This window comes from Sorex fumeus, unplaced genomic scaffold, assembly GCF_029834395.1.
Source record: "Sorex fumeus unplaced genomic scaffold, SorFum_2.1 ptg000111l, whole genome shotgun sequence".
Taxonomy (NCBI): Eukaryota; Metazoa; Chordata; class Mammalia; order Eulipotyphla; family Soricidae; genus Sorex; species Sorex fumeus.
Window position 1 is genome coordinate 3,739,699 of NW_026606168.1, and position 23,774 is coordinate 3,763,472.

Consider the following 23,774-nt stretch of genomic DNA (forward strand, 5'->3'; position numbering starts at 1 on the left):
CTCTGAGTGAGATCACCCAGTACTTATCTTTTACATTTGTTTCAAAATTGTTATTAAATCCAGTTTTGAGCCAGCCTCCCCTCCAGAGGCAGAGGTGACTGAAAGTTCCATGTGTTTGGTCTTTCTGGTGTTGAACCATTTGCCTGAAGCTATCTCAGGATCCTATCCTGAGTCATCTTGTTGGTATCAACTCAAGCATAATGGAAATGAGTTCATTTTATGGGAGAAGGTGGGGATTCAGGCTCTACCAGTAGTGTTCAGGGTTTCATTAATCCTCATTCTCTACTCCAGGCTCATTCCTGGTGGTTCTTGGTGAACCCTGTGCAGTGCTGGGGATCAAACCTGTGTTGACTGAGTGTAAGGCATGCACCTAATCTCTGTACTACCTTTCCATCTCCTGGGCTTATTATTCGTTGTTATTAACTCTTATAACTCAAGGAACACCAAGAGATTGAGGAGCTTTATGTCAGAAACAGGGGGCAAAGACCAACTATAATTATAAAGAAAATGCCAATGATAATGGCGATAGCACAGCGGGTAGGGCGTTCGCCTTACAAGCGGCCAACATGGCCGACCCGAGTTCGATTCCTCCACCCCTCTCGGAGAGCCCGGCAAGCTACCGAGAGTATTCGATATGCCAGACACAGTAACAACAAAAGTCTCCAATGGAGACGTTACTGGGCCCGCTCGAGCAAATCGACGATCAACGGGAGGGCCTTTACCTTACCTTTAATGGTAAATCTTAGCTCCAAAGTGGGATAGTAAAAATTTCAATTATGTCTGATTCTAGTTTGTTTCAAGTTCTTGACATTGCTACACTTTCACTTTCTTACCAACAAACAATAAATTATGTTTTTTTTTCCTGATCTGGAAGTTTAAGTGACAGTTCATGGTTCGAATGAGAGCTTGATTGAGATTTTTAGGTGACACTTGGAATTTTCGCTCTTAACACATTCTTTGAAATTATTGTTCATTATTTAGAAGTCAAATTTGACTGCTAGGATGATTTTACTTGATGACTTTTATTTTAAAAAAGCTGATGTAACTGATTTGAAGGATTCATGTTTACACACACACACACACACACACACACACACACAAACTAAGAAATTGCTAAAGTAAAACAGAACTGGGAGTCTTAGATAAATGAAGGAAATCTTTTGTAACTTCTTCCTCTTTCAATCGAAGAACCTTAGAGGGTTATACTGGAAGAGAACTAGGAGATGAAATAACTTGGTTCGGGCCTGACCTCCTGTAACGCCACTATTGTTTCCTGGCTTCCTTGGCACTAAGATGTGTTCTTACCAGCCAGGTCGTGTTCTTCTTCTGGGAAGTGAAGGGTTTGGCTATGATTCAGTGAACAAGTGTGGTTAGGGTGTGATGGCTGTTTTTTCATAAATTACTTCTTCCTTTCCTACTAAATATCCTGCTTGGTGATTTCCTGTATTCCATTAAAACAAATCAGGGGTGAGAGAAAATCTAAGGCTTAGCACACTTACCTTGCATGCAACCAACTCTGACTTAATTCTTGGCACCACATGGCCTCCAAAACACTATTGGGTGCAGTCCTGAGGCCTCTGAGCATTGCCCAAATGATCTGGGTAATTCTCAGAAATAACAGGGGGGCCGTCTCCAAGGTCTGTTGAGTAAGACTTGGGAGGCCACTTCCTGCTGATTCCACCAAAATCAAATTGAGTAATTAAAAAAATTAGGGCTGGAGAGATAGAACAAGGAATAAGGTTGCAGAACTGTGTGTGAAGCAGGCCCTAGTTTGATCTCTGGCACTACACATGGTCTCCTGACCACCACCAGGAGTCATTCCTGAGCACAGTGTCAGTGGCCTGCTCCAAAGTAAAAATAAGAGAAGTTAAACGACCCAAACCCTGCTCCTCAATCCCACTTCCACCCCAATTTTTAAAATTTAATATATTTTTTAATTTAGTCACCATGAATTACAAAGTTGTTTGGACTTCAGGCATACAATGTTCAGCACCAATCCCTTCAACCAGTGTCTACTGCCCTTCATCAGTGTCCTCCAGCAACCCCAATTCCCCTCCACACCCCCCCCCCCCGACCAGCATTAAAAGTGACAAAAAATATTGAGTTCACTAAGGAGAACTTGAGAAATGCATACATAAAGAAAGGGAAGATTTCTTTTAGCTGGTACCCTTCGGGCCTCCTGAATGTGGTCACATGTTTTCTTCAGCTCTGGAAATGTTGTAGCAATGATGTCTTTGACAGTTTCTTCTTCATCAGGGTTTTCTTCCTGTCCCTCTGGGACTCCAACAATTCTTATGTTACCCCTCTTGGTTTCATCACTATCTTCTCTTGCCACCTGTTCTCGAATTGTGAGTCTCTTTTCCATTTTCTCTGGAGAGTCTCTGGACTTCATCTTTGAGCTCACTGATTCTGTCCTCCGCAGCTGTTACTCTGCTGCTGAGGCCTTCCACTGAGTTTTTCAAAACCTACCAGGTTTTTCAGGTCTGATATTTCCGTTTGCATTTTCCTTATTTCTACCTTGAAATCCAAGCACAAGGGTTTGTAAGTCTACAACTGTACCTCATGATTTGTCACTAATAAAAATTAAATATAAAAAAAGAAAATGGGGAAAATATTATAATTAGGAAAGGAAATGTAAATGTATCTAAAATATGTAAATATGTAAAGTTTCAATTATAATAAAAGAAATGCAGATAAAAAAAGAAAGGGAAGAATCAGTGATAGTTGTATCAAAACATTGCTAAGGTGTCAGTACTTGTGGAAGCTGGTTTCCGTTTTCTGGTAAGTGTGTATTTTTCATTCTCTGTTAATATAAGCACCATTTTGTTTGATGCAGAACCGAGAGAAGAGTATTCTGGGTTCAAGTTAGAGTCTGCTACTCATAAGCTGTCTGACGTTGAAGGAGCACCTTACTCCTTGCCTCAGTTTCATCAAATGGGGATGAATGGCATCCAATCACAAGTTAGATACTCATATAAAAGACCTAATAAGTTACTTGTTATCATCATAGTACATATTTAACATTGCAACGTCATATACAACAACAGATAAAATATAGAAAAATAAACCAAAATCACCTATTATTTTAAAATATAGAGAAAACCATTCAGCTGGTATTCACATTTTGGCTATTGTGGGGCTGGGCCTCCCCCAGTTAAGTAACACCTGGCTATGCTCAGGGATCATTCCTGGTCGTGCTGAGGGACCATGTGTGGTGCTGGAGAGTCAACGAGGGTCCTCTCCGAGCAAGGCAAAACCCCTTAAGCCTTGTACTACTTTTGTTCATTTTCCTGGTTGCTATTTTTTCAAAAACTGCATTGTCCCTTACATAGTTGAGGTCAGAGTGCATTTCCAGTGTTTCCCCGTGACGTATTTGATATGCCAAAAACAATAACAATAAGTCTCACAATTTTTTGTGAGACATTACTGGTGCCCGCTTGAGCAAATCGATGAGCAACAGGAGGACAGTGCTACAGTGCTATATTACTCACAACATAAACATTTGTTTTGTGGGCCTCCCAAGTGGTAGTCAGGAGTCCCAAGAGCCCCACCAACAATCCTTGGTCGATCAGACCAGTGATTCAATGTGATGGTCAGAGGGCTGTTTGATTCCACCTCCTGGCAATCTCTGGAGATGCTGGATCAAGCAGTGCCTGGGATTGAACCTGTGCTGGAAGCAGCTAGGTTTGCACCCTAACTGCTATGCTATTTTCTGGCTCACTTAAACATTCCTATGCTCTTTGTAAATACAGGTTTAGAAGACCACAGAGAACGTCTTGTATAACCCTATTTCACTGTCCTTATTGGTTTGACATACAGACTGCTGATTCGGGCCTCTCCACATATTAGATTAAAGTGATTATAGATTATTCCAGAGTCAAGCAGTTAGTGCCCTCACTTCCCTGGCCAGTGTGGGGTTTGTGGTTGCTGTTACCAGGATGTAATCCTGTCCAGTTCACACCAGCTTGCTGAGGAGATTCATTGATGAATGAATGTATGAGAAATGTCATTGTAAGGATTTTTTTTTTCATTATTAGATGTTAGTTTCTTAGATTCTCAGAAGTGGAAATGCAGAATTAAGGAAATTGAGGAGAAGTTATTTTTGAGAAGGTTGTAGTTTTAAATTTGTAGCAACAGAGCTGGGGATGTGCCTCAGCACTAAAGCACATGCCTCACAGGTGTGAGATCCTAGATCACTCATGTTAACAGACAAACAGAGATAGACAGGAAGTCATCTGTGGTATGAAAACTCAGAAATAGAGTTAATACTAAGGAAAGTGAACTCTCCACTCCTTTACCCCATTCCAAGTAATTTCTCCTTCTTTCTGGGCTTTCTCTTCTTCATTTTCTAGACCTTTCTCCTCTCAGCTTTCTCTAATAGCTCCTAAAGGCACCTCTTCTTGGGGTCAGAGGAAAATCAGTTAATTTCATTGTTCCTCTCAAGACCTTAGCAGCTATGTTGCTCTTCAGCTGGGTGCTTGCATTTTAATCATTTTAATTGTTTTTGAGAGGGTTCTAGTAATTTTATACTTGCAGCAATAGAGCTGGGAATGTGACTCGGCAATCACGCACAGTTTCTGGAGCGATAGCACAGCGGTAGGGCGTTTGCCTTGTACTCAGCCAATATGGCCAACCCAAGTTCAATTCCTCTGCCCCTCTCGGAGAGCTTGGCAAGCTACCGAGAGTATCTCGCCTGAGCCTGGCAAGTTACCCGTGACGTATTCGATATGCCAAACACAGTAACAACAAGTCTCACGATGGAGATGTTACTGGGCCCGCTTGAGCAAATCGATGAACAACAGGAGGACCATGACCGTGATTGTTGAACCCAAAGGGCTGAAGTTGGTGGTGAGCTTGGAGACAGAAATACTACCCAGAATGGGAAATGTTTTCAGGCTTGATTCTCTAAGTTCTGTAATTAGATGGTATCCAAGATGTCATTCATAGGGACTGGTGAAGCCATGGTTGATTTCTGAGAATTCGCCTTTTCCTCATTACAAAGCTCTGTGCACAAGTTGAGGCTTGTTTTGCTGGAGGTAACGCATATCTCTCAGAGGAACTCCTAGGAGAGATTGTTTACTGAGTTGGATATAATAAAAGCTTGGTCAGCAACATGTACAGATTCTGTCATGAAATGAAACTTTATGCTACCAGGCAAGCTTCCTGCTGTGGCTTTTTTAATCTTCTGGTTGGAATTGCTGGAGGTGCAAAGGGCTTATCCTGCATATCTGTAGCCCATGATTGATTAAATTGTGATTAAATTGTCTGGCCTTGGGCAATCAGAACCAGGAGACCTCTGAGTAGGTCTTGGCTCCTAGGATCTTGGTCTGAATTCTGAGTTACAGAAAGGGGGACATTCTTTTGTTCCCTTTTTTGGGGGGTAAGGTCTCCTAAGCAGTATTCAGGAGGCAGGCTTTGGATCCATCCAGCCCAGGAGTTGTGTATGGGTTAATGCAAGAGCTTGAGGATGTGGTTCTTCTTGGGCCCATTGATGTGTGGCATTATTCAGGCCACCAAATGGGTGCTTGGGAACCTCCAGAGCCATTCCCAGTAGTGCTGTACCTGCTTCAGGACTGTACCTGGTGATGCTCAGGGGACCCTGTGGTGCTGGGCATTGGGTTGACCTCCAACAAGGCAAGTGTCTTAACCCCAATCTTAGAGGGGGATTTCTTAGTGGACCATTTCTGTTTCAGTGAGGTCTTATGTGCCCTTTATAGTAAGGAGATGCAGACATCAATGGTGGACTGAAAAGCTAAAGAAAGATTTGAGGGGAGGGTCTGGGAGAGGAATGGTAACAACTTGCTACAACCTTTGGATTCCCAGGATCTGTGGACAGACAGTGGGGACAGAGAAAACTTATAAAGGGGAGGTTTACCTGACTCAGAGCTCTTGAGGTCCTGAAAGAAGTGGGAAGAGGAAAAAGAAAGTGGAACCAAATTTTAGCTACCAGCCAAGCATTCACAGGGAATCACAGTTAGGTGGGAAAGTGGTGCTGAATTGAGGTAGGTCCCAGCCAGACTAACTAGGTGCTCCTCCCTGAAAACAAATACAAGCTTTGGCTCCACAGATCCCTTCCTTAGCACTCAATGATTCTCTTACTCCTTCCTAGCCTGATCCAGCCTGAAGATGGTACCGCTGATGGCTGCAGTGGCAGGACCCCGCATGCTGCTCTTCTCTGTCCGGCTGGGTGCTGTGCAGGCTGGCCCGCGGCAACTGCACACAGGGGCCTGCCTGGCAGCCAGGAACTACTATGAGATGTTGGTGCTGGGCGGGGGCAGCGGGGGAATCTCCATGGCTGCCCGCATGAAGAACAGAGTAGGCGCCGACAACGTGGCCATCATAGAGCCCAGTGAGGTAAGTCTGTGTGCTGGGGGCTGCAGTGGGACTGGTGTGAGGTGTCCAGGTTCCCTACCTGGGTCTGATATGTCGTAGGGACCAGGGCTGCTCCTGGGAGGAATCAGCTGCTGTTGCGATTAGCTGAGGTGGGAGGACAGATTTTTTTTTAAATGCTTTTTGGGTCACACCCTGCGATGCACAGGGGTTTCTCCTGGCTCTGCATTCAGGAATTACTCCTGGCAGTGCTCAAGGGTCCACATGGGATGCTGGAAATCGAACCGGAGTCAGCTGCATGCAAGGTGAATACCCTACCTGCTATAATATCGCTTCAGCCCTGGAGGACAGATTCTTGGTTTTCATGTTCTCTGTGTTCGTTTCTTAGGTTGGCCATAGAAAATGGCAATAACCCAGTGACTTAAAGATCACTAGAGATAATTATCTTTAAAATTATCTCCCAGAGATAGTTCTGGAAAGGAGAAAGCCCCTAAATACATGTTTTTGCAGGCTATGGGAAGAGGACCCTGGGCCCATCTCTCCCCCAACTTCTGCTGGTCTGGGGAATCCTGGGTGTTGCAGTTACTCAGTCCTTCCCCTCTCTGTCTTCATGTGGCCTCCTCTCTGGGTACCTCTGTGTTCCTGACTAGGATCCTTGAAAGGATCCCAGACTTTGAATTGAGGGATCACAGAACCCAGTCTGACCACATCTCAGCTGCATCACACCTGCACAGACAAAGACACCTCTTGCCGAATAAGGTTATAATCACAGGTACCTGGCTTTGGAATTATATGTATGTATTTTTAGGTTTTTTTCTTTTTAAAAACACATATTTTTAATTGAATGATTGTGGGACACACAGTTACCAAGCGGTTCATAATTGGATTTCAGTCTTACAGTGTTCCATAATCCATCCCTCCACCAGTATACATTTCCTACCACCAATGTCCCCAGTATCTCACCCACCATGGCAGGCTCTCTCTCTCTCTCTCTCTCTCTCTCTCTCTCTCTCTCTCTCTCTCCTCCCCTCCTCCTTCCCCTCTCCCCTCCCCTCCCCCTCCCCGCCTCCTTTAAGTGCAGTACAGGTACTTAGAGGATATCATGTTTGGTCCTTTACCACCTCTCAACAGGTAGTTCTATATGTATGTATATATATATGTGTGTATATATATATACATATATATGTATGTATATATATACATATATATATATTGCTTTTTGGGTCACACCTGGCGGTGCACAGGGGTTACTCCTGGCACTGCACTTAGGAGTTACTCCTGGTGATGCTCAGAGGACCATATGGGATGCTGGGAATTGAACCTGGGTTGGCCGTGTGCAAGGCAAACGCCCTGCCTGCTGTGCTATCTCTCCAGCCCCTATGTATATTTTTGAGTGTGAGAGAGCCAGTTCAAGTGATGAAAACTGCCCACCTCGAACCTCCTGTCTGGAGGGAAAACCAATTCATGTCCCTTGTACTTTCCTGTCTCTGTTTCCAGTCTGGAGAAAGGACAGTATGGAATCATCTGAAAAAGTGTCTGTGTTTGATAAATTTAAGTGCCAGGGATTATAAATAGGTCATAAGTCTGAAAAGGGAGCTATCCCCTCATGAGGGAAGTTGGCAAATGCTTGTAGGCATTCTTTCATGAAACTGACTTTAAGGTTATCTAGAAGTTTCTGGATAGGAGCCAGAGGGATAGTGCAGCAGGTAAGTCATTTTTGCCTTGCTCACAGCTCACCCAGATTTGGCATCCCAGGTCCTCTGATCCCTACCAGGAGTGAATCCTGAGTGCAGAGCTAGGAGTAACCCCGGAGTATCACTGGGAGTGATCCCAAACAAAACAAAACAAACAAAACCAAAAAAGTTTCTGAATAATATTCAAATTTTTGATGGTTTGTCTCATGTTTTCTGAGGAACTAGGTGTGCACCATTGGAAGCTGCATCCTTTGGATGGGAAAAGCAATTTCTTGGGACAAGAAAGGCACCATCCTTTTCAGTATTTTTCCCCCGTCACTGAGGTTGCTCAGGACTTTTGTTTGTTTGTTTGTTTGCTTTGGAGCCACACACGGCAGGGATCAGAACTTACAGTGACTCTGTGCTCAGGGACCTCTTGGTGGGCATGGAAGGACTACATAGGGTGCTGGGGAATGAACCCTGGTCAGCCGTGTGCAATGCAAGTGCCCTGCCTGCTATTCTGTCGCTCCTGTCCCTTCCTCGGGCTTTGTGGCATCTTTGATGTGTGCACAGATAGAAGACCCTCTTCCCTCTCCTGAATCTGCTGTAATTGTTGGAGCTGATGTTTGTTCATGGTCTGAAAATGATCTGGACTTTTACTACCTTCTCTCTTTCTGCTTAAGATGTCTCTAAAGAGCTGTCCCAGTTGGGGACCTCTACCTCTCCTCCTCTTTGGCCACATCCATTCTTTTTTTTAAATTTATTTTTTATAAAGTTCACAATATTTGATTACATTTACTATTTGAACACCAATCCCACCACGATTACACCTTCCCACCATCATAGTTTTGATGTTTACATCCTAAGCCCCAACCCCTGCCACAGAGCAGAACTGAAATCATTTATTTTGTATTATTTGTTATGAATAAACCACTGAAAATGCTCCAGAAAACTTTCCTTAGTTGAGAGGGTGTGAAGATTGTTATACTTCACCCAGGGGCCATTAAACCCTTCTATAAGAGATTACTAATATGCGGGGGCTGGAGCGATAGCACAGCGGTAGGGCGTTTGCCTTGCATGCAGCCAACATTGCCGACCCGAGTTCGATTCCTCCGCCCCTCTCGGAGAGCCCGGCAAGCTACCGAGAGTATCTCGCCCGCACGGCAGAGCCTGGCAAGCTCCCCTTGACGTGTTCGATATGCCAGACACAGTAACAACAAAGTCTCCAATGGAGACGTTACTGGGCCCGCTCTAGCAAATCGACGAACAATGGGAGGGCTTTTACCTTTACCTTTACCTAATATGTTGCTCATATTACAATATGAGCTTTGTGTGTTTTTCTCTCTCTATATATAAAACTGTAAAGATATATTTACTTCTAAGATTGGTTGGCTTCTACTTTAAACCTCATCAAAGGTGGTGTGCTACTCTTGGAGTATGAGTGGTATGAGGTATGAGATGACGCATGGCTGCAAATGCGGTTTCATGGTCCAGGGATAGGTTTACTCGTGGGTGAGGTTCGGCCTGAGCATGTGGAGAGTGGCCATAAGCAAGGTAGTGGTTGAGTTCTGGAGGTTTTCAGCTGCTGGGGTTGGATTCCTTGGAGTGGGGAGGGGCCTCACTCACCCCCTCCCAGGTGCCCCAGATGATACAGTCTGGCGCAGGGTCTGGCAGCATCCACATCTATTCTAGGCTATAGGGAGGTTGCAAGGCCACCCTTTATGTCCTCTTCCCCACTTGGTGGTTGTCGGCCATTCCATCCGACCAGTTTAAGGCACCTTGGCAATCCAGCTCTGTGAGAATCAGAGTTCTCAAGGGCTACAAAATATTCTGGCCCTTCCACCTAAGCCTAGAACATTTCCAACAAACCTAGAGCAAGGGTGATGAGTCCGTGATGACCAGGAATCAAGACCTGAGCCATCAATGTCCAGGGATCAAGACCTGAGCCAATGATATTCAGGGAATTGTGTAAACTCGCCTGTGCTGTGGGGCATGGAGGCCGGGTGTGGTGCAGCATCTGGTGCCTACTGGCTTTCAATAAAGGGAAAGAGGGGCCAACAGGCCAGGTAGGTCCACAGTCATCCAGGGCTTGAAAAGCACAATTGGATTTAATGAATGAATGAATGAATGAATGAGGACCTCCCACCCCTAACTGAAGTGACTGTAAACTTTCCCATTTACCATTTGTCTTCATATTTCTGAGGAACCGTATTGAGATTCTTGGGCTTAGTTTTTCTTTGTATATGTGCACATAAAATATCCATAATATGTGGCTTTGTACACATGTATTTGCATGCATATATAATATATATAGTGGTTACTAAAGATAATTTGGGTTTTTTTAGATGGTTCTGTTAGAGTTTTTTTTTAAACTGTACATTTATTATCTATCCTAACAGGTTTTATATGTTTTCAGTGCCAGGGATCAACATTAATTTTGTGATTTAAAACTCTATAAACTATTACGCAGTTTGTGGGTTTGGCTTCCTATCTCTCTATCTCTAGAGCTGTATTAGACTTATCACTGCCAGGTTAGGCTCAATTGCTAAGAGATGGCTGCTGTTCAGACATAACAGAAAAGGAGACACCAGTTGGCAGGATGGAAAGGGGAGGTGGGCTGCTGGTGGGACTTTCAAAGGCTTTTCTATGGATGGGGATGGGGTGGGTGCTAATTGTCTAGCTCTTGTTTCTTTGGCTGTGCTCCCCATTGTTTGGATTGGCCTCAAATACAAAACTAAATCTTTGTTTCTCAGAGACACTTCTACCAGCCAATCTGGACACTGGTGGGTGCAGGTGCCAAGCAGTTAGCCTCATCGGGCCGTCCGACAGCCAGCGTGATTCCATCTGGTATCGAGTGGATCAAGGACAGAGTGGTTGAGTTCAACCCAGAGAAGAACTGTATCCGCACAGGCAGTGGAGAGGAGGTAACTGCTGGGGTCTTTTCCCTTTTCTTATTCTTATTTTCTTATTCCCTTTTCTTATTGCGTGCACTTTGCATAGCTATGATCAGACTGGGCACCTTAGTGGTGGTTGTTGTGTGCCTGTGTGCAGTTGCGTGCATGCAGGGTGTCTGGTGGATGGAAGTGGGGGAGAGATGGAATGACAAAGTGGACAATGAGATAAGTACCTGTTGAAAACCCACTGTTTTTCTCCTATTTGGTGCAGATGCACCTGGGATCTATTCAACAAGCACTCTTGCTGCATTACGGTAACTCCCTCCTTTTTTCCTTAGAAGCAGCCAGCTTTTCTACCTGACATCCGATCTCAGTCACACTAGGGGACACTCTGCCAGAGTTGGAAGGGAATGGTGGGGTTCAGGGTGGTGGTGCTAGGGCTAAGAATTATTGATACTGGCTTCTGCACCTCCAAAGAAACAGTGACCAAAAGACAAAGACAGTCTACAGAATGGGAAAGGATATTCGCCGAATACACATCTGACAAGGGGTTGATATCCAGGATATACAAAATACTGGTTAAACTCCACAAGAAGAAAACATCCAACCCCATCCAAAAATGGGGCAATGAAATGAACAGAAACTTTCTCAAAGAAGAAATCCGAATGGCAAAAAAGCACATGAGAAAATGCTCTACATCATCAATCATCAGGGAGATGCAGATCAAAACCACAATGAGATACCATCTCACACCTCAGAGACTGGCCCACATTCAAAAGAACAAAAGCAACCGATGCTGGCGCGGATGTGGTGAGAAAGGGACACTCCTTCACTGTTGGTGGGAATGTCGACTGGTTCAGCCCTTCTGGAAAACAGTATGAACGATTCTCAAAAAATTAGAAATTGAGCTCCCATTTGACCCAGCAATACCTCTCCTGGGAATATATCCCAGAGAGGCAAAAATGTATAGTCGAAGTGACATCTGCACTTGTTTGTTCATTGCAGCACTCTTTACAATAGCCAGAACCTGGAAGAAACCTGAATGCCCAAGAACAGATGACTGGTTAAAGAAACTTTGGTACATCTACACAATGGAGTACTATGTAGCTGTTAGAAAAGATGAAGTCATGAAATTTACATACAAGTGGTACAACATGGAAAGTATCATGCTAAGCAAAATGAGTCAGAAAGAGAGGGATAGACATAGAAAGATTGCATTCATCTGGGGGATATAAAGTAACAAAATATGAGATTAATACCCAGGAATAGTTGAGATCAGCACCAGGAGGATTACTCCATAGCTTAGTGGCCAGTCGGGCATTCTAGAGGAAAGGGCAGCTCAGATAGAGAAGGGAACACCAAATAAAGGGTGTTTGGAGGATCCTCCCAGGAGGGGAGATGCATGTCGAAAGTGGACTATGGACTGAACATGTTTGCCACTCAATGCCTCTTTTGCAGACCACAACACCCAAAAGGAGAGAGAGAACACAGGGGATTGCCCTGCCACAGAGGCAGGGGGGGATGAGGGGATGGGGGTGGGGGGGATATTATCCATGGTGGTGGAAAATGGGCACTGGTGGAGGGATGGGTATCTGATCATTGTATAATCGAAACCCAAGCACAAAAAATTGTAAATTTACAACTGTACCTCATGGTGTTTCACTAATAAAAAAAATAAAAAATAATAAAAAAAAAAAGAATTATTGATGCTGGAACCCGGGACCTACTTTTGCTCAGCATCTTTTAGAAATATCCTTCTATCCTGCTACCCAGGGATCAGAGATTATTGGTCCTTGTGCTGCCTGCTTGTTTGACAAAGGGGTTGCGAGCAGGAGGAGAAGACAATGTCAGCTGCTCTTGACCCTGGAAGAGTGGAGGCAGTAACCACAACTGCTCTTGTGGTTCTCGGGCCCTTTAATGTGTTATTGGTCTTGGTACCCTGCCCACTTCCCCTCCCGATTAAACACACAGCCTTTTTTGCAGAATCGAGTTGTGTTGGGGAATGTGGGAGGTTTTAAAATGCAACCCCTACTAAGCAGGAATTCAATATTACAGGCATTCTTAATGTTTTGTGGGGCCATTTTGTCCCCTGAACAGTCAAGAAAGCCCTCTGAAAAAATGCACATATGTTCTAAAATTTGCATTTAATTAAGGTGCACAGAGATTTTTTTCCTGAACATTTGAGAAAACCCTCTCTGAAAAAAAATGCACATGTTCTAAAATTTGCATTTAATTAAGTTGCTCAGAGATTTTTTTTTGTAGCCTTTCCCTAAACCCTGATCAGGAATACCTGCCTTATAGTAGTTCTGCTCATTGCTCTCTGACCTCTCTCTACCTTCTTTCCCCTTCCTCTCCCCTCCCTTTCCCTCTTGTTCTCTTTCTTTCTTCTACAATTTATCAACCATCTACAATAAGCTCTGCACAATTTTATGTAAACAAAAGCAGATGAAAATCCTTACTGCCCTGGATTTTGTATTCTAGTGGGGACGGAAATGCAATAAGCAAGAGATAATAAATTCTATTAAAGCTGATGAGTATTAATAAAAACACAGAAAAATTGGGATCCCAGGGTTCATGGGGTGGTGGATTGAATTTAAAACTAGTTGTTATTTACATGTCCCAGGGCTGAGTCTCTAGCCGGTTATCCCTCATTACTTAAAAGATTTTCTCTTTAATTTGTTGTTGTCATTCTGGGCTATTCCCAGTAGTGCTTAGGGGTCACTCCTGGTAATGCTTGGGGATCTTACACATGGTTCACAAGAAGAAGTAATGTTTGATTGAGTTGTTGAGGATACTAAAGAGCTAAGTTGTGCAAAATATATTCAGTTAAGAACAATGCCTTGCACAGCATGAATGCTCAAGAAATAGTTCTGTTATGATTTTGAAGAGATTATTTGAAAAAATAGGATAAAGGAAACTTTTATTGAATAGCCACTAGGTGCCATCATAGTTCTTGATTGCTGGTACAAAGCAGGTTTGTAGTCTGAATCCAGTTTGTCCTCCTCATTGTGTAAATTAGAAGCAGACATCTATTTTGTAGATGTGTCTGGAATTTTTCAATGAATGGACATCCTATTTAATAAGTTGCTAGTGTCAGAACTTATAGAAGGCCCTAATTAAATCTTCAAGGCATGCACAAAGCACAGGATTTTCTTAATGACAGTATTGGTGTGTCTTATCTATAGGTCACCAACCCAGATCCCAGCCCCACTGTGACCTACAGACCCTGAAGACTCAACCCATTGAATGGGCCCAGAACATGTTCCTAAAGGACAAGAAATTGCTAGTTCTCTTTGGCTGGGCAGAGCATACAAATAAAGACATGCATATTATCTGTCCACTTTGATTAGTTGTATTTTTCATGAGCAACAGAAATCCTCATCCTTCCTTCTCTTCATCTATCCCTCCCTCCATCCATTATCCTTCCCCTCATCCATCCCTCCATGCATCTATGCATCTATCTATTCATCCATCCATCCATCCATCCATCCATCCATCCATCCATCATTCCCTCCCTCTGTCCCTTCTTCCATCCATCTATCCATTTATCCAGCATTACTAAGTTCCTCATTTAACTTAGTGACTGGTAGATTTGAGAAATCAAGGAATTAGACAGAGGACCCTTTATGGTCCTTAGGCATGTAGTGGGAGAGGACATTGTCCTGTGTGATGTGACAAGTGCTGTAAAACATCCTGTCCATAGTGTTTGGGGAACTTTTGGGGAGGTCTCACTGGGAAATGAATGCCCTGGGTCCCAGGGCAAGGAATTCCCTCAGGGACTTGATTCACCCTGAGTTCACCCAGCTTGAACCCAACACTCTCACCTGGGGTCTCTACTGTGTTCTTCTTTGCTTCTCCTGTGTTGGGGTTGTGGTGATCACCCCTTGCTGTTCCTTCTGAGCTCCTGAGTTTCCTTCCTATCATCCTCTCTGTTTTTCCAGGCCAGTGCTTGACCTTGGCATTCCTCATTTCTTACATTTTTCTGACCTCAATCTGTTCTCTTCCTGGGTCTAAACTCTCATTTCTATCACTGTATATATGGCACTCCCCCCTCAGCCTGAAGAATCCACTGTACCTGTATGTAAAGAGGGGCCTTGTTAATCTCCAAGCTGATCATTAAGCGGGATCGGGCTGGGAATATTACAGTCTCCTCACTGGCCCTCAGCAGAGCAGTTTTGCAGTGAGGATATTGATTGAAGCCATAAGACAGGTGAGATTTGCTAGGTATTCCTTCATGCATAACACCATTGATCTTGAAAGACTCTTGGTTGTCTTTTAAGATTTGGACATTATTCTCCCAGCTTTCAGTGTGAAAAAAAAAATGTTAACACAGGCATAGCACAAATAATTGCAGATTTTTGGCTAGCATTATCTAGTGTATAAAATTGTGAAAATGTGGGCATCTTGGTGCCTTACGGGAGGGCAGAGTTTGCAGTGTTGGTGGAACAGTTTGGTTGTGAGGCAGCTAGAAGGGTGAGCGTGATGATGGTAGAAGTGTGCCGCCTCCTTACTGCTCTGCTCCTCAGCCATTGACAGGGGAACATGGAAGTGTGGTACAGGCCACACATGGACAGGGTCTGAGTCAGCCTCTGGAGAAGGTGTTCGGGATCTTGGTTAAATTCACATTGTTTTGTGTTGCAGATCGCCTACAAGTACCTTATTATTGCTCTGGGAATCCAGCTGGACTACGAGAAGGTACTGTTTTCTGTGCTTCTGTGTAATACAGACCTCCTCATGCCAGGAGCAAACACTGCATTGAGTTGCTTTATGTTCATTTTTACAAGAATTCCAAGAAGCCTTCTGCTAGTTTTGTTACTCAGCAGTCTTTCTATGATGTTATCAAAACAAGAAAAAGTTCTTTTCTCTCAGTTATAATGATAGCTTCTGGATTTAGAGTCTAGCACACTCACATTCTATTGTCACTCTCCGCAGACAACCTTTCCTAAAGAGATTGTTTTGGGGGCCACATCCAGTGGTACTCAGGAGCTCTTTTCTGCTGAAACCTCCTGAGTTCTTTCTCCAGTCAATGTATTTTTGGTGGAGGTGCTCCCAAGCATTGCTCAGGAGCTACTCTCAGCAATACTTTGCCAACTGGGCCAGACAGTTCAGTACTTAGACCCAGTGATGTTGGGCTGTTTGCCTTGGCAGTGCTAACGGCCACCAGGGCTATCTTGGTGTGGTGGTTGGGGAACACTGCTGACCTGGGAGTCCATTGTGGGGCTGCTGCATGCAAGACACACTGAACTCTCTCCTTGTGTCCTTCATTTCATAATTTTCCCTGGTGCCAGGGACCAGACTTAAAGTCTCATATATGTAGAGCAAGTGCTCTACTGCTGAGCTCTAACCCTGGCCAAGAAAACTAGCTGTAGACTGAGTTTCAGATTAAATTTTTTGAAAGTCATATTTGGACTAATTAAGTCAAACTAAGAAGACTTCTGGGGTTAAGCAACCATCTTTTATTTTGGTCAGACACTGGAATGATAACTGGGTTTTGCTGTTTGGAGGCTGGAAGTTTGACTGTTACTCTTCAGAATTCCTCTGTCTCTGTTTTCAGTAAACTAGGGAGCCAGATGCTGAAAATTGTGAGTTTCAAGTTCATTTTTCCAAACCATAATGGAGAAAGTCAGTTGTTATTCTCTCAAGAAGATTGTTGAGTATCTGTGGCTGGAGCACATAAAACATAGTGACATTTGTTCACAAACTTCTGGAATGTCACTCAGGCATAGGCTTTACCCTGGTTGGCTCATTAAGGACCTTTGAAGTGTGTTTCTGTATAAAAAAGTTGAATCATTGGGTGTGGCCCTGGTGGCTAGGCCTCAGCCTCACCATATCACCAACTGAAATACCAAATTGCTAGGCCCACACTGCCAAACCATTTATCTTCAGGATTGGTCCTACCAAAATGCCAGTAAACAAAGCCAAAACCAAACAAAATTCTCTCTCATATGTGGGATATAAAGAAGCATAGTGGTGGTGGTGGTGGGGGGGATAGCAACAATCCAAAAGGAACAGAATCTAAGAACCGGTCCACAGAACTGAGTTTACCAGGGCATGAGAAGAGGGTAGGGGTTGGCAGTAGTGGAAAGGGGTGTTGATAAAGTGTTAGGGGAAGAAGGGGAGGAAAAGAGGAAAAGAGACATTCTGGTGCAGTATTGTATGCATAGAACCCTATCATTGACATTATATACGATTGGAATAAAAAATTAAATAGAACAGCCCTGAATCATGACATGTACAGGTTGAAGATAGGAAAAAATGCTGTGGCATGTGTCCCTAAGGCTCCAAGAAGCATGGAGTGAAGACTATGAACTGAGCTGGGTCCTGGTCACTCAGGTCATGAGTTCTACGAAGTGAAAACTCATGGAGCAGATCCTATGGAGAAGGGAGCTAGTAGCAGCTTCTCGGAGCTCTGTACCTTGCCAGCCACCATCAGTGTTGACCTAGTCAAAGACACTGACTGCATTTTAGCCATATTGTGTCCTTCTACACTCCCATGCCATGTGAGGGCAGTGTTTGAACCAGACATTCGTACCCAGAGCTCTTAGCAGCCTTTTGCAATAAAATAGGAAACAACTATATTTTAAAGTAGCTTTCGTAGTATTTACTGTATACAAAGGGCTAGAGCCATAGCACAGCAGGTAGGGCGTTTGCCTTGCATGCAGCCAACCCAGGTTCAATTCCTTCGTCCCTCTCAGAGAGCCCAGCAAGCTACCGAAAGTATCCCGCCTGCACAGCAGAGCCTGGCAAGCTCCCGATAGCATATTCGATATGCCAAAAACAGTAACAACAAGTCTCACAATGGAGACGTTACCGGTGTCCCCTTGAGCAAATTGATGAACAACGGGAGGATGGTGCGACAGTGCTACTGCATAGAGAGACCATGATAGTAATCAATATTATTTCCTCACTATAAATCTCAATGCTGCTTTGTTTTTTTGCCACTCCTAGCACTGCTCAGGAGACTGACCATGTGGTATCAAGGATCAAACCTGAGTTTCCTCCTGTGTGTTTATGGGCTCTTGATGTTTCTCTACTTCCCCCGAGATGCATGGGTGTTAGCAGAGAGGTGATATTTTGGAAACATTGCAAGGTGATTGTGGGGGCGGGGGTGTGTTGCTTCCCAGATGGTGTTCAGGATGTCTGGCAGTCTCTCTGGGCCAACCAGGCTGGTGGTTCAATGCAAGGGCCTGAGAGTACAGTGATTATTGGCCCCTGCAGTGCCAGGAATTACCTTGATGGACCTTGTGATGCTGGAGACTCCTGTCCCCTGCAATGTGATTTTTTTTTGGTGGGGGGTGGGTGGGGAGGGCTGTGCTCTGGGATGACTGTTGACGGGGCTCAGGGGACTATATGTGATGCTCGGGATGGCAAGTGCTCCATCCCCTGCACTATCTCTCCAACCACTCAGCAAGGGGTTTTGCACTAATAAAATCATCATTGCTCTTATTGAGGCTGCTAATATTTTATTCAACTAAACTTTGGTGAATATATGTAGTCCAAGGAATAGTTGACCTCATCACCAACATTGTGGAGCTATTGTGGGGCTTGAAGTATGCATCAGTGATGTTCAGTCCAGAGAGCAGCTGTGCCCATGATTGGCTTGACAGTTTCCTGTTTGTGTTGGAACAACTGGTCCCAACTCTATCTGTGCCCTCTCTATTGCAATGTGAACCCACTACCTATGAAGACAAGGAGTGAGTTAATATGACTGGCAGCAAACTTAACATTTATGGAGCATTTGCCAGAAACATGTCATTGTAATCTCTTATTGTTGATGTGTCATGATTTGTAATAGTTTCAATATTTATGCTTTAGGAAGACAACATGACTGCGCTATACTCACACCCAGAGCGTCAGAATCTCTTCACTACCATCCTGGGCCCCTTCATCTCTCTTCACTTGCTGCTCCGACTCAGTTCTGTTAGCAGGTTCTGTTTTCATTGGCCACTGTTTGTTCCCTCAAGCCCATGCCATTTTTTTTCTCCACCATCCATCCTAAAAAGCAGCTATTTTTACCTCCATTTACAAATGATCAACATATTTGGCATTTTTAGCTTGTTCCCAAGAGGTGCTGGTATTGCTGGTCCAGAGATCACCCTTTGAGATACCAGATAATTTCCCAGAATCACTAGGCTTTAAAGTGGGAAAGATCAGGCTCAAGTTGGGCCTATGAACTTCCCAAGTTCAATGACTTGGCTCGACAGCCTTTGCCAAGAGTTTTCTCTGAAACAGCTTGGCAAAAGATTATTTATGTTGTGTTAAATATTGGTGCTTTCATGGTAGGTGTGGTGTGAAAAAGTATGAAATTTTACCCTTAAAACATACAGCATTGTAAATCAGCCTTGTACTTTTAAAAAAGTTCCCCAAAGCTCAAAAACATTAATATGAAATGATATACAGGCACACCTGTATTCATTGCAGCTCATAGTGCAATTGCCAGGATATGGAAGCAACCCGAATGTCCTACAATGAATGAATGGATAAAGAAGTTGTACATATACAAGTTATACACAACTCCTACACACACAAGTTGAGGTTGTACATGTATTATATATATATGTGTGTGTATATATATGTATATATAATAATGGAATAATACAAAGCTGTAAAAAAAGATTAACTCATGCATTTTGCTGCAGCATGGCCAGAACTGGTGGGGATCCTGTTAAGTGAAATGGGTCAGGAATTGTAAAACAAATACTATCTGTGGACTATAGAAGGACTAAACAAGGGAATAGACAATAGCCAACAATGACAACTCTTAGCACTGGATTACAAAATTTATCAATAAACAAGGAAGGAAGGGAAGGAAGATTGACAGGACTCGACATAAGGACAGTGATGGAGGGTGTTCGGCACTCTTGAGGGTGTGCAGTAGTACATCAACTATAAACTTTTAACATGGTTGTGACCATATTACCTAAACTACAGATAGAAGGTTAAATGTGGCACTTCTGATGCTCTGGTTCTTGGTCCTGCCTGTAGTTTTTCTTCCCAGCGAGGTAAATGATTCTCCCCAAAAGGAAGGTCTGGCTTCTTGTGCTCACTCTTCACTGATGTTGGAAAGAGTTAAGTCCAAATCATGGTCTCAAGGCCAGGGAGGTGGAGGGCTTCACTTAGGCTGAAATTTACTACATGTAATTTGAGAGTGACTTAGGTGCTACAGTTGTCTCTTTGTGTGCTCTGTTGCAGATTAAAGGCCTACCTGAAGGGTTTGACCACCCCAAAATAGGCTCCAATTATTCTGTTAAGACAGTGGAGAAGACATGGAAAGCTCTGCAGGACTTCAAGGAGGGCAATGCCATCTTCACTTTCCCAAATACTCCAATAAAGTGTGCTGGAGCCCCACAGAAGATCATGTATTTATCGGAAGACTATTTCCAGAAGGTACAATGTCTTTCCAGATACAGCGACAAGGAGGCAGGTGGTTCGGTTTAGTGATTGCCAGATTCCTTAGTTTACCCATGCTGATGACCTTCTCATTTCCAGAATTTTTTTTTTTGCTACATGTGCGAAGTATTTTTGGAAGTTCATAAAATAGAAAAAAAGGAAATAATCCATTGCTTAACATAGTTAATCATCAATTTGGCCTGCTTTCCCATTTTTCCCTATATTTTTATCTTAACATGGTAACAGGTAACATACTGTAATACAAATTTAAATACATTATATAGTATCAATTTTTATAACATACTTTTTTTGGTGGGGGAACACACCTGGCTGTGCTCAGGACTTACTCCAGGCATTCCTGGCAGGGCTCAGAGGACCTTATGGGTTGCCAGGAAATGATCCTGGGTTGGCTGTGTGCCAGGCAAGTGCCCTATTTGCTGTACTATTTCTCCAGCCCCCATAACATACTTGTTAATGTGTATATAAAAGTCTATTATGGAGGTACATTAGAGATTGTTTAAATAAATCCCACATAAATAATCAGTTGTATATTGTTCATTTTTATTCATCATATTACCTCCCAACTTCTGTCACTCAACTGCAGGGTCATGAATAATTCTCATGATATACAGTTTTAGAAATACAGTAAGAAAAATGCTTGTTCTAAAGAAAGAGCATAATGTTCTGGAAAACTTATGGCTTTGGGCAACCAGGAAGTGCCGCAGTCAGTGGGAGAACCCTGGGAAGGGTCCTGGGCCTCCACGTCCCCCCTCTGAGGTTCTGCAGGGGAGAGGCCAGTTCCAGTGTGGGAGGCTTTCATCCTGCATCCTCGCTGCAAGAGCAGGCGTCCACAACCATGCACTGCTTCGGGAAAGCTGGGTGACCCGCTCTTCCCTGCTGGCCCTTAACTAGGACCCGTCATTTGGTTTACCAGAGCATTGCATGACTCGAGCCAGGGGCAGGATCAGAAGCTATCCCATCAAGATACTGGCAGGGAGGAGATGCTGGACTGGGACCTAGCAGTGCTTGGAAACTGGCCTAGCCCTGGGGAGTTTGTGCTTAGTCTGTGAGGCAGAAGTGCAGGAGGGGAGAGACACTTGCTGTGGTGTCTGAGAAGGACACTCTCTGAGAAAGGCCCTTCTGGTTTTATAGATTGTGAGTTGGCACAATCTTGTGAAGTTTTTACCTGCCTGACTTGTAGGAAATAATGGGCTCCATGTGAGCAAATTCTGAAGCATCCAGCAAAGCGAAAGAGTAAAAGAAAAAGTTTTTTGCCTCCCAAAGAAGCTTGCTTCTTTTTATCCAGAGTGTTGGGTGGCCTGAGAGGACATCTGCATTTCAGGTGCCACCTGAACCTTGGTATTCAGAGAGACAGCATGGACTTCCCTGAGACCTGTGGACCTTACCTCAGTGGGCTGGCCAAAAGGAGCGGGTGCTTTGCTTTTTTCCACTGCTGTGTCTGAACACCTCCATCACCCTCTGGCCAACTCTGGGACCTTATTAAATATCATTTGCATCAGAAAATAAAGGACAGTGAATAAACAATTCAGCCCCATCTTTTTCTGGACTTGATTTTTGACCGTCAGCTGCAAAGTGCCCATTTCAGAACTAGACTCAAGTGTGCCCTGAGTTGCCGAGCTGTTGACAGAAAATAGAAAAGAAAGCAGAAGTGAGCTGGTCCTCACCCACCTGACCTGGGACACCAGTGAGGGAGAAAATGTCTCAGTCTTAGTTCTTGTCTCAGCAGTCTGGAAAAGAGGGCTGGGATAGTAATGCTGTAGTGTTGATTGTTTCTGTTCTTGTCTGTTTGATTTACCCCCTTCCCAGACAGGGAAGCGCACCAAAGCCAATATCATTTTCAACACTTCCCTCGGAGCCATTTTTGCCGTGAAGAAGTATGCAGATGCCCTGCAGGAGATCATCCGGGATAGGAATCTCACTGTGAACTACAAGCAGAACCTCATAGAAGTCCGAGCTGATAGGCAAGAGGCGGTGTTTGAGAACTTGGACAAACCTGGAGAGACCCAAGTGATTTCAGTGAGTGGCTGCTAAACGGAGTCCTAGATGCGGGGGGAGGTGTGTGTGTGTGTGTGTGTGTGTGTGTGTGTGTGTGTGTGTGAGAGAGAGAGAGAGAGAGAGAGAGACAGAGAGAGTCTTCCAGTCTTTCCGTCTGTAGAGTGTGCTGGTGATGGCGGGGGATGGTTAAAATGAACATTTCAGGCTTGGGACAGGACTCTAAGGACTGGGATGCATGCTTTGCTGGAGCTCTGGGCTCCAACTTTTTTTCTTAATGGTGTTTCTGCCACCACGCCCCATTCCATGCATCATTGAGTGTGCTTGCCCCCCACCAGTATCCCAAACAAAAGAGTCTCTAAGGTCAGTGAAAATGGGTGGGGAAGAGAATGAGTTCAGAGGCTGTATGCATGGGTGGGGAGGACGATTTATTACAAATGCATTTTTATCTGATTTATGTCTCTCCTTTTCTTGGCACTGATCACATAGCAATGATAAATAATTCCCTACTTCAGTTAGGAAATGCATGAGCTGCGGAGTGTCTCAAGCTTTGGTTTGAAGCAGCTTTGCTTGGAGTAGTTTGAGAAAGATGGGTACCTTTCACCTGTGGAAGGGCAGTCTTGAAACAATTCTCACCTGAATGGTGGAAAACACTCTTGAAAACCAGTGATATTCTCACTTGGAAAGATATGGCTTTTATAGTGGGGGTTGACCTCTGGATATCTCAGGGTCTTCTGTAAAATTGGAATTATGCTTTTTCAAGCTGTATGAAGGTTAAGATGTAAATGCTTCTGGAGAGTCTTGTGAGGAAGAATCATTATCTTTTAATGATTTCCACCTCTGGAAAGAGCTGTTAGAAATAAAAAGGCATTGCACAAGTCATATTTTAATTCTTTCAGGCTTTTTCAAAGCGGTCCCATAAAAAGGAATTTTGAAATGAATCAAAGGTATTCTAAATTTCAGACTCTAAACATTTTAGCTCAGACTCTTTCTATTATGTATTGCAACTATCTTTCCTTTCTTAAATGAAGTTTACTGACTTTTCAAAGTTGTTACTGATGACTGAACATAGTTATTAAAAAAAACTTAATTTGAAAATAATCTCAACCTTAAAGAACTTGCAAAAATAAAAACAGAACAAAAAACTATTTATAGTCTTTACCTAGATTTTTTTTTTGCCACATCCACAATACTCAGGGCTTACTCCTGACTGCATTTAGGGATCTCTCCTCCCAGGTCTCAGGGACCTTATAGGGCACTGGGAGTCAAATACAGCTTGGCCTCATACAAAGCAAGCACCTTATCCACTGTTCTGTTCTCTTGGTTCCCTTCTTAGAGAATTGTAACTACATTTGTTTTATCATTTATCATTTACTACCTTTACGTAGTATACATGGAATAATTATATGGGTACCATCTGTAATTACATACAATAACACATTATGTGCAATATTGTTTTTACATATAATGTGTT

The 23,774-nt window shown here is 43.6% G+C and overlaps 1 protein-coding gene across 1 annotated transcript in view; it reads left to right on the plus strand.

Moving 5' to 3' along the window:
- SQOR (sulfide quinone oxidoreductase) overlaps positions 1 to 23,774 on the plus strand; it is a 58,927-nt gene that overhangs the window by 18,301 nt on the left and 16,852 nt on the right. Inside the window, exons 2-6 of the mRNA XM_056135379.1 lie at positions 6,110 to 6,354; positions 10,757 to 10,927; positions 15,539 to 15,592; positions 20,090 to 20,284; positions 22,115 to 22,324. Coding sequence (XP_055991354.1) covers positions 6,127 to 6,354; positions 10,757 to 10,927; positions 15,539 to 15,592; positions 20,090 to 20,284; positions 22,115 to 22,324 — 858 coding nt within the window. The 5' untranslated portion in view covers positions 6,110 to 6,126. The remainder of the gene's footprint in view (positions 1 to 6,109; positions 6,355 to 10,756; positions 10,928 to 15,538; positions 15,593 to 20,089; positions 20,285 to 22,114; positions 22,325 to 23,774) is intronic.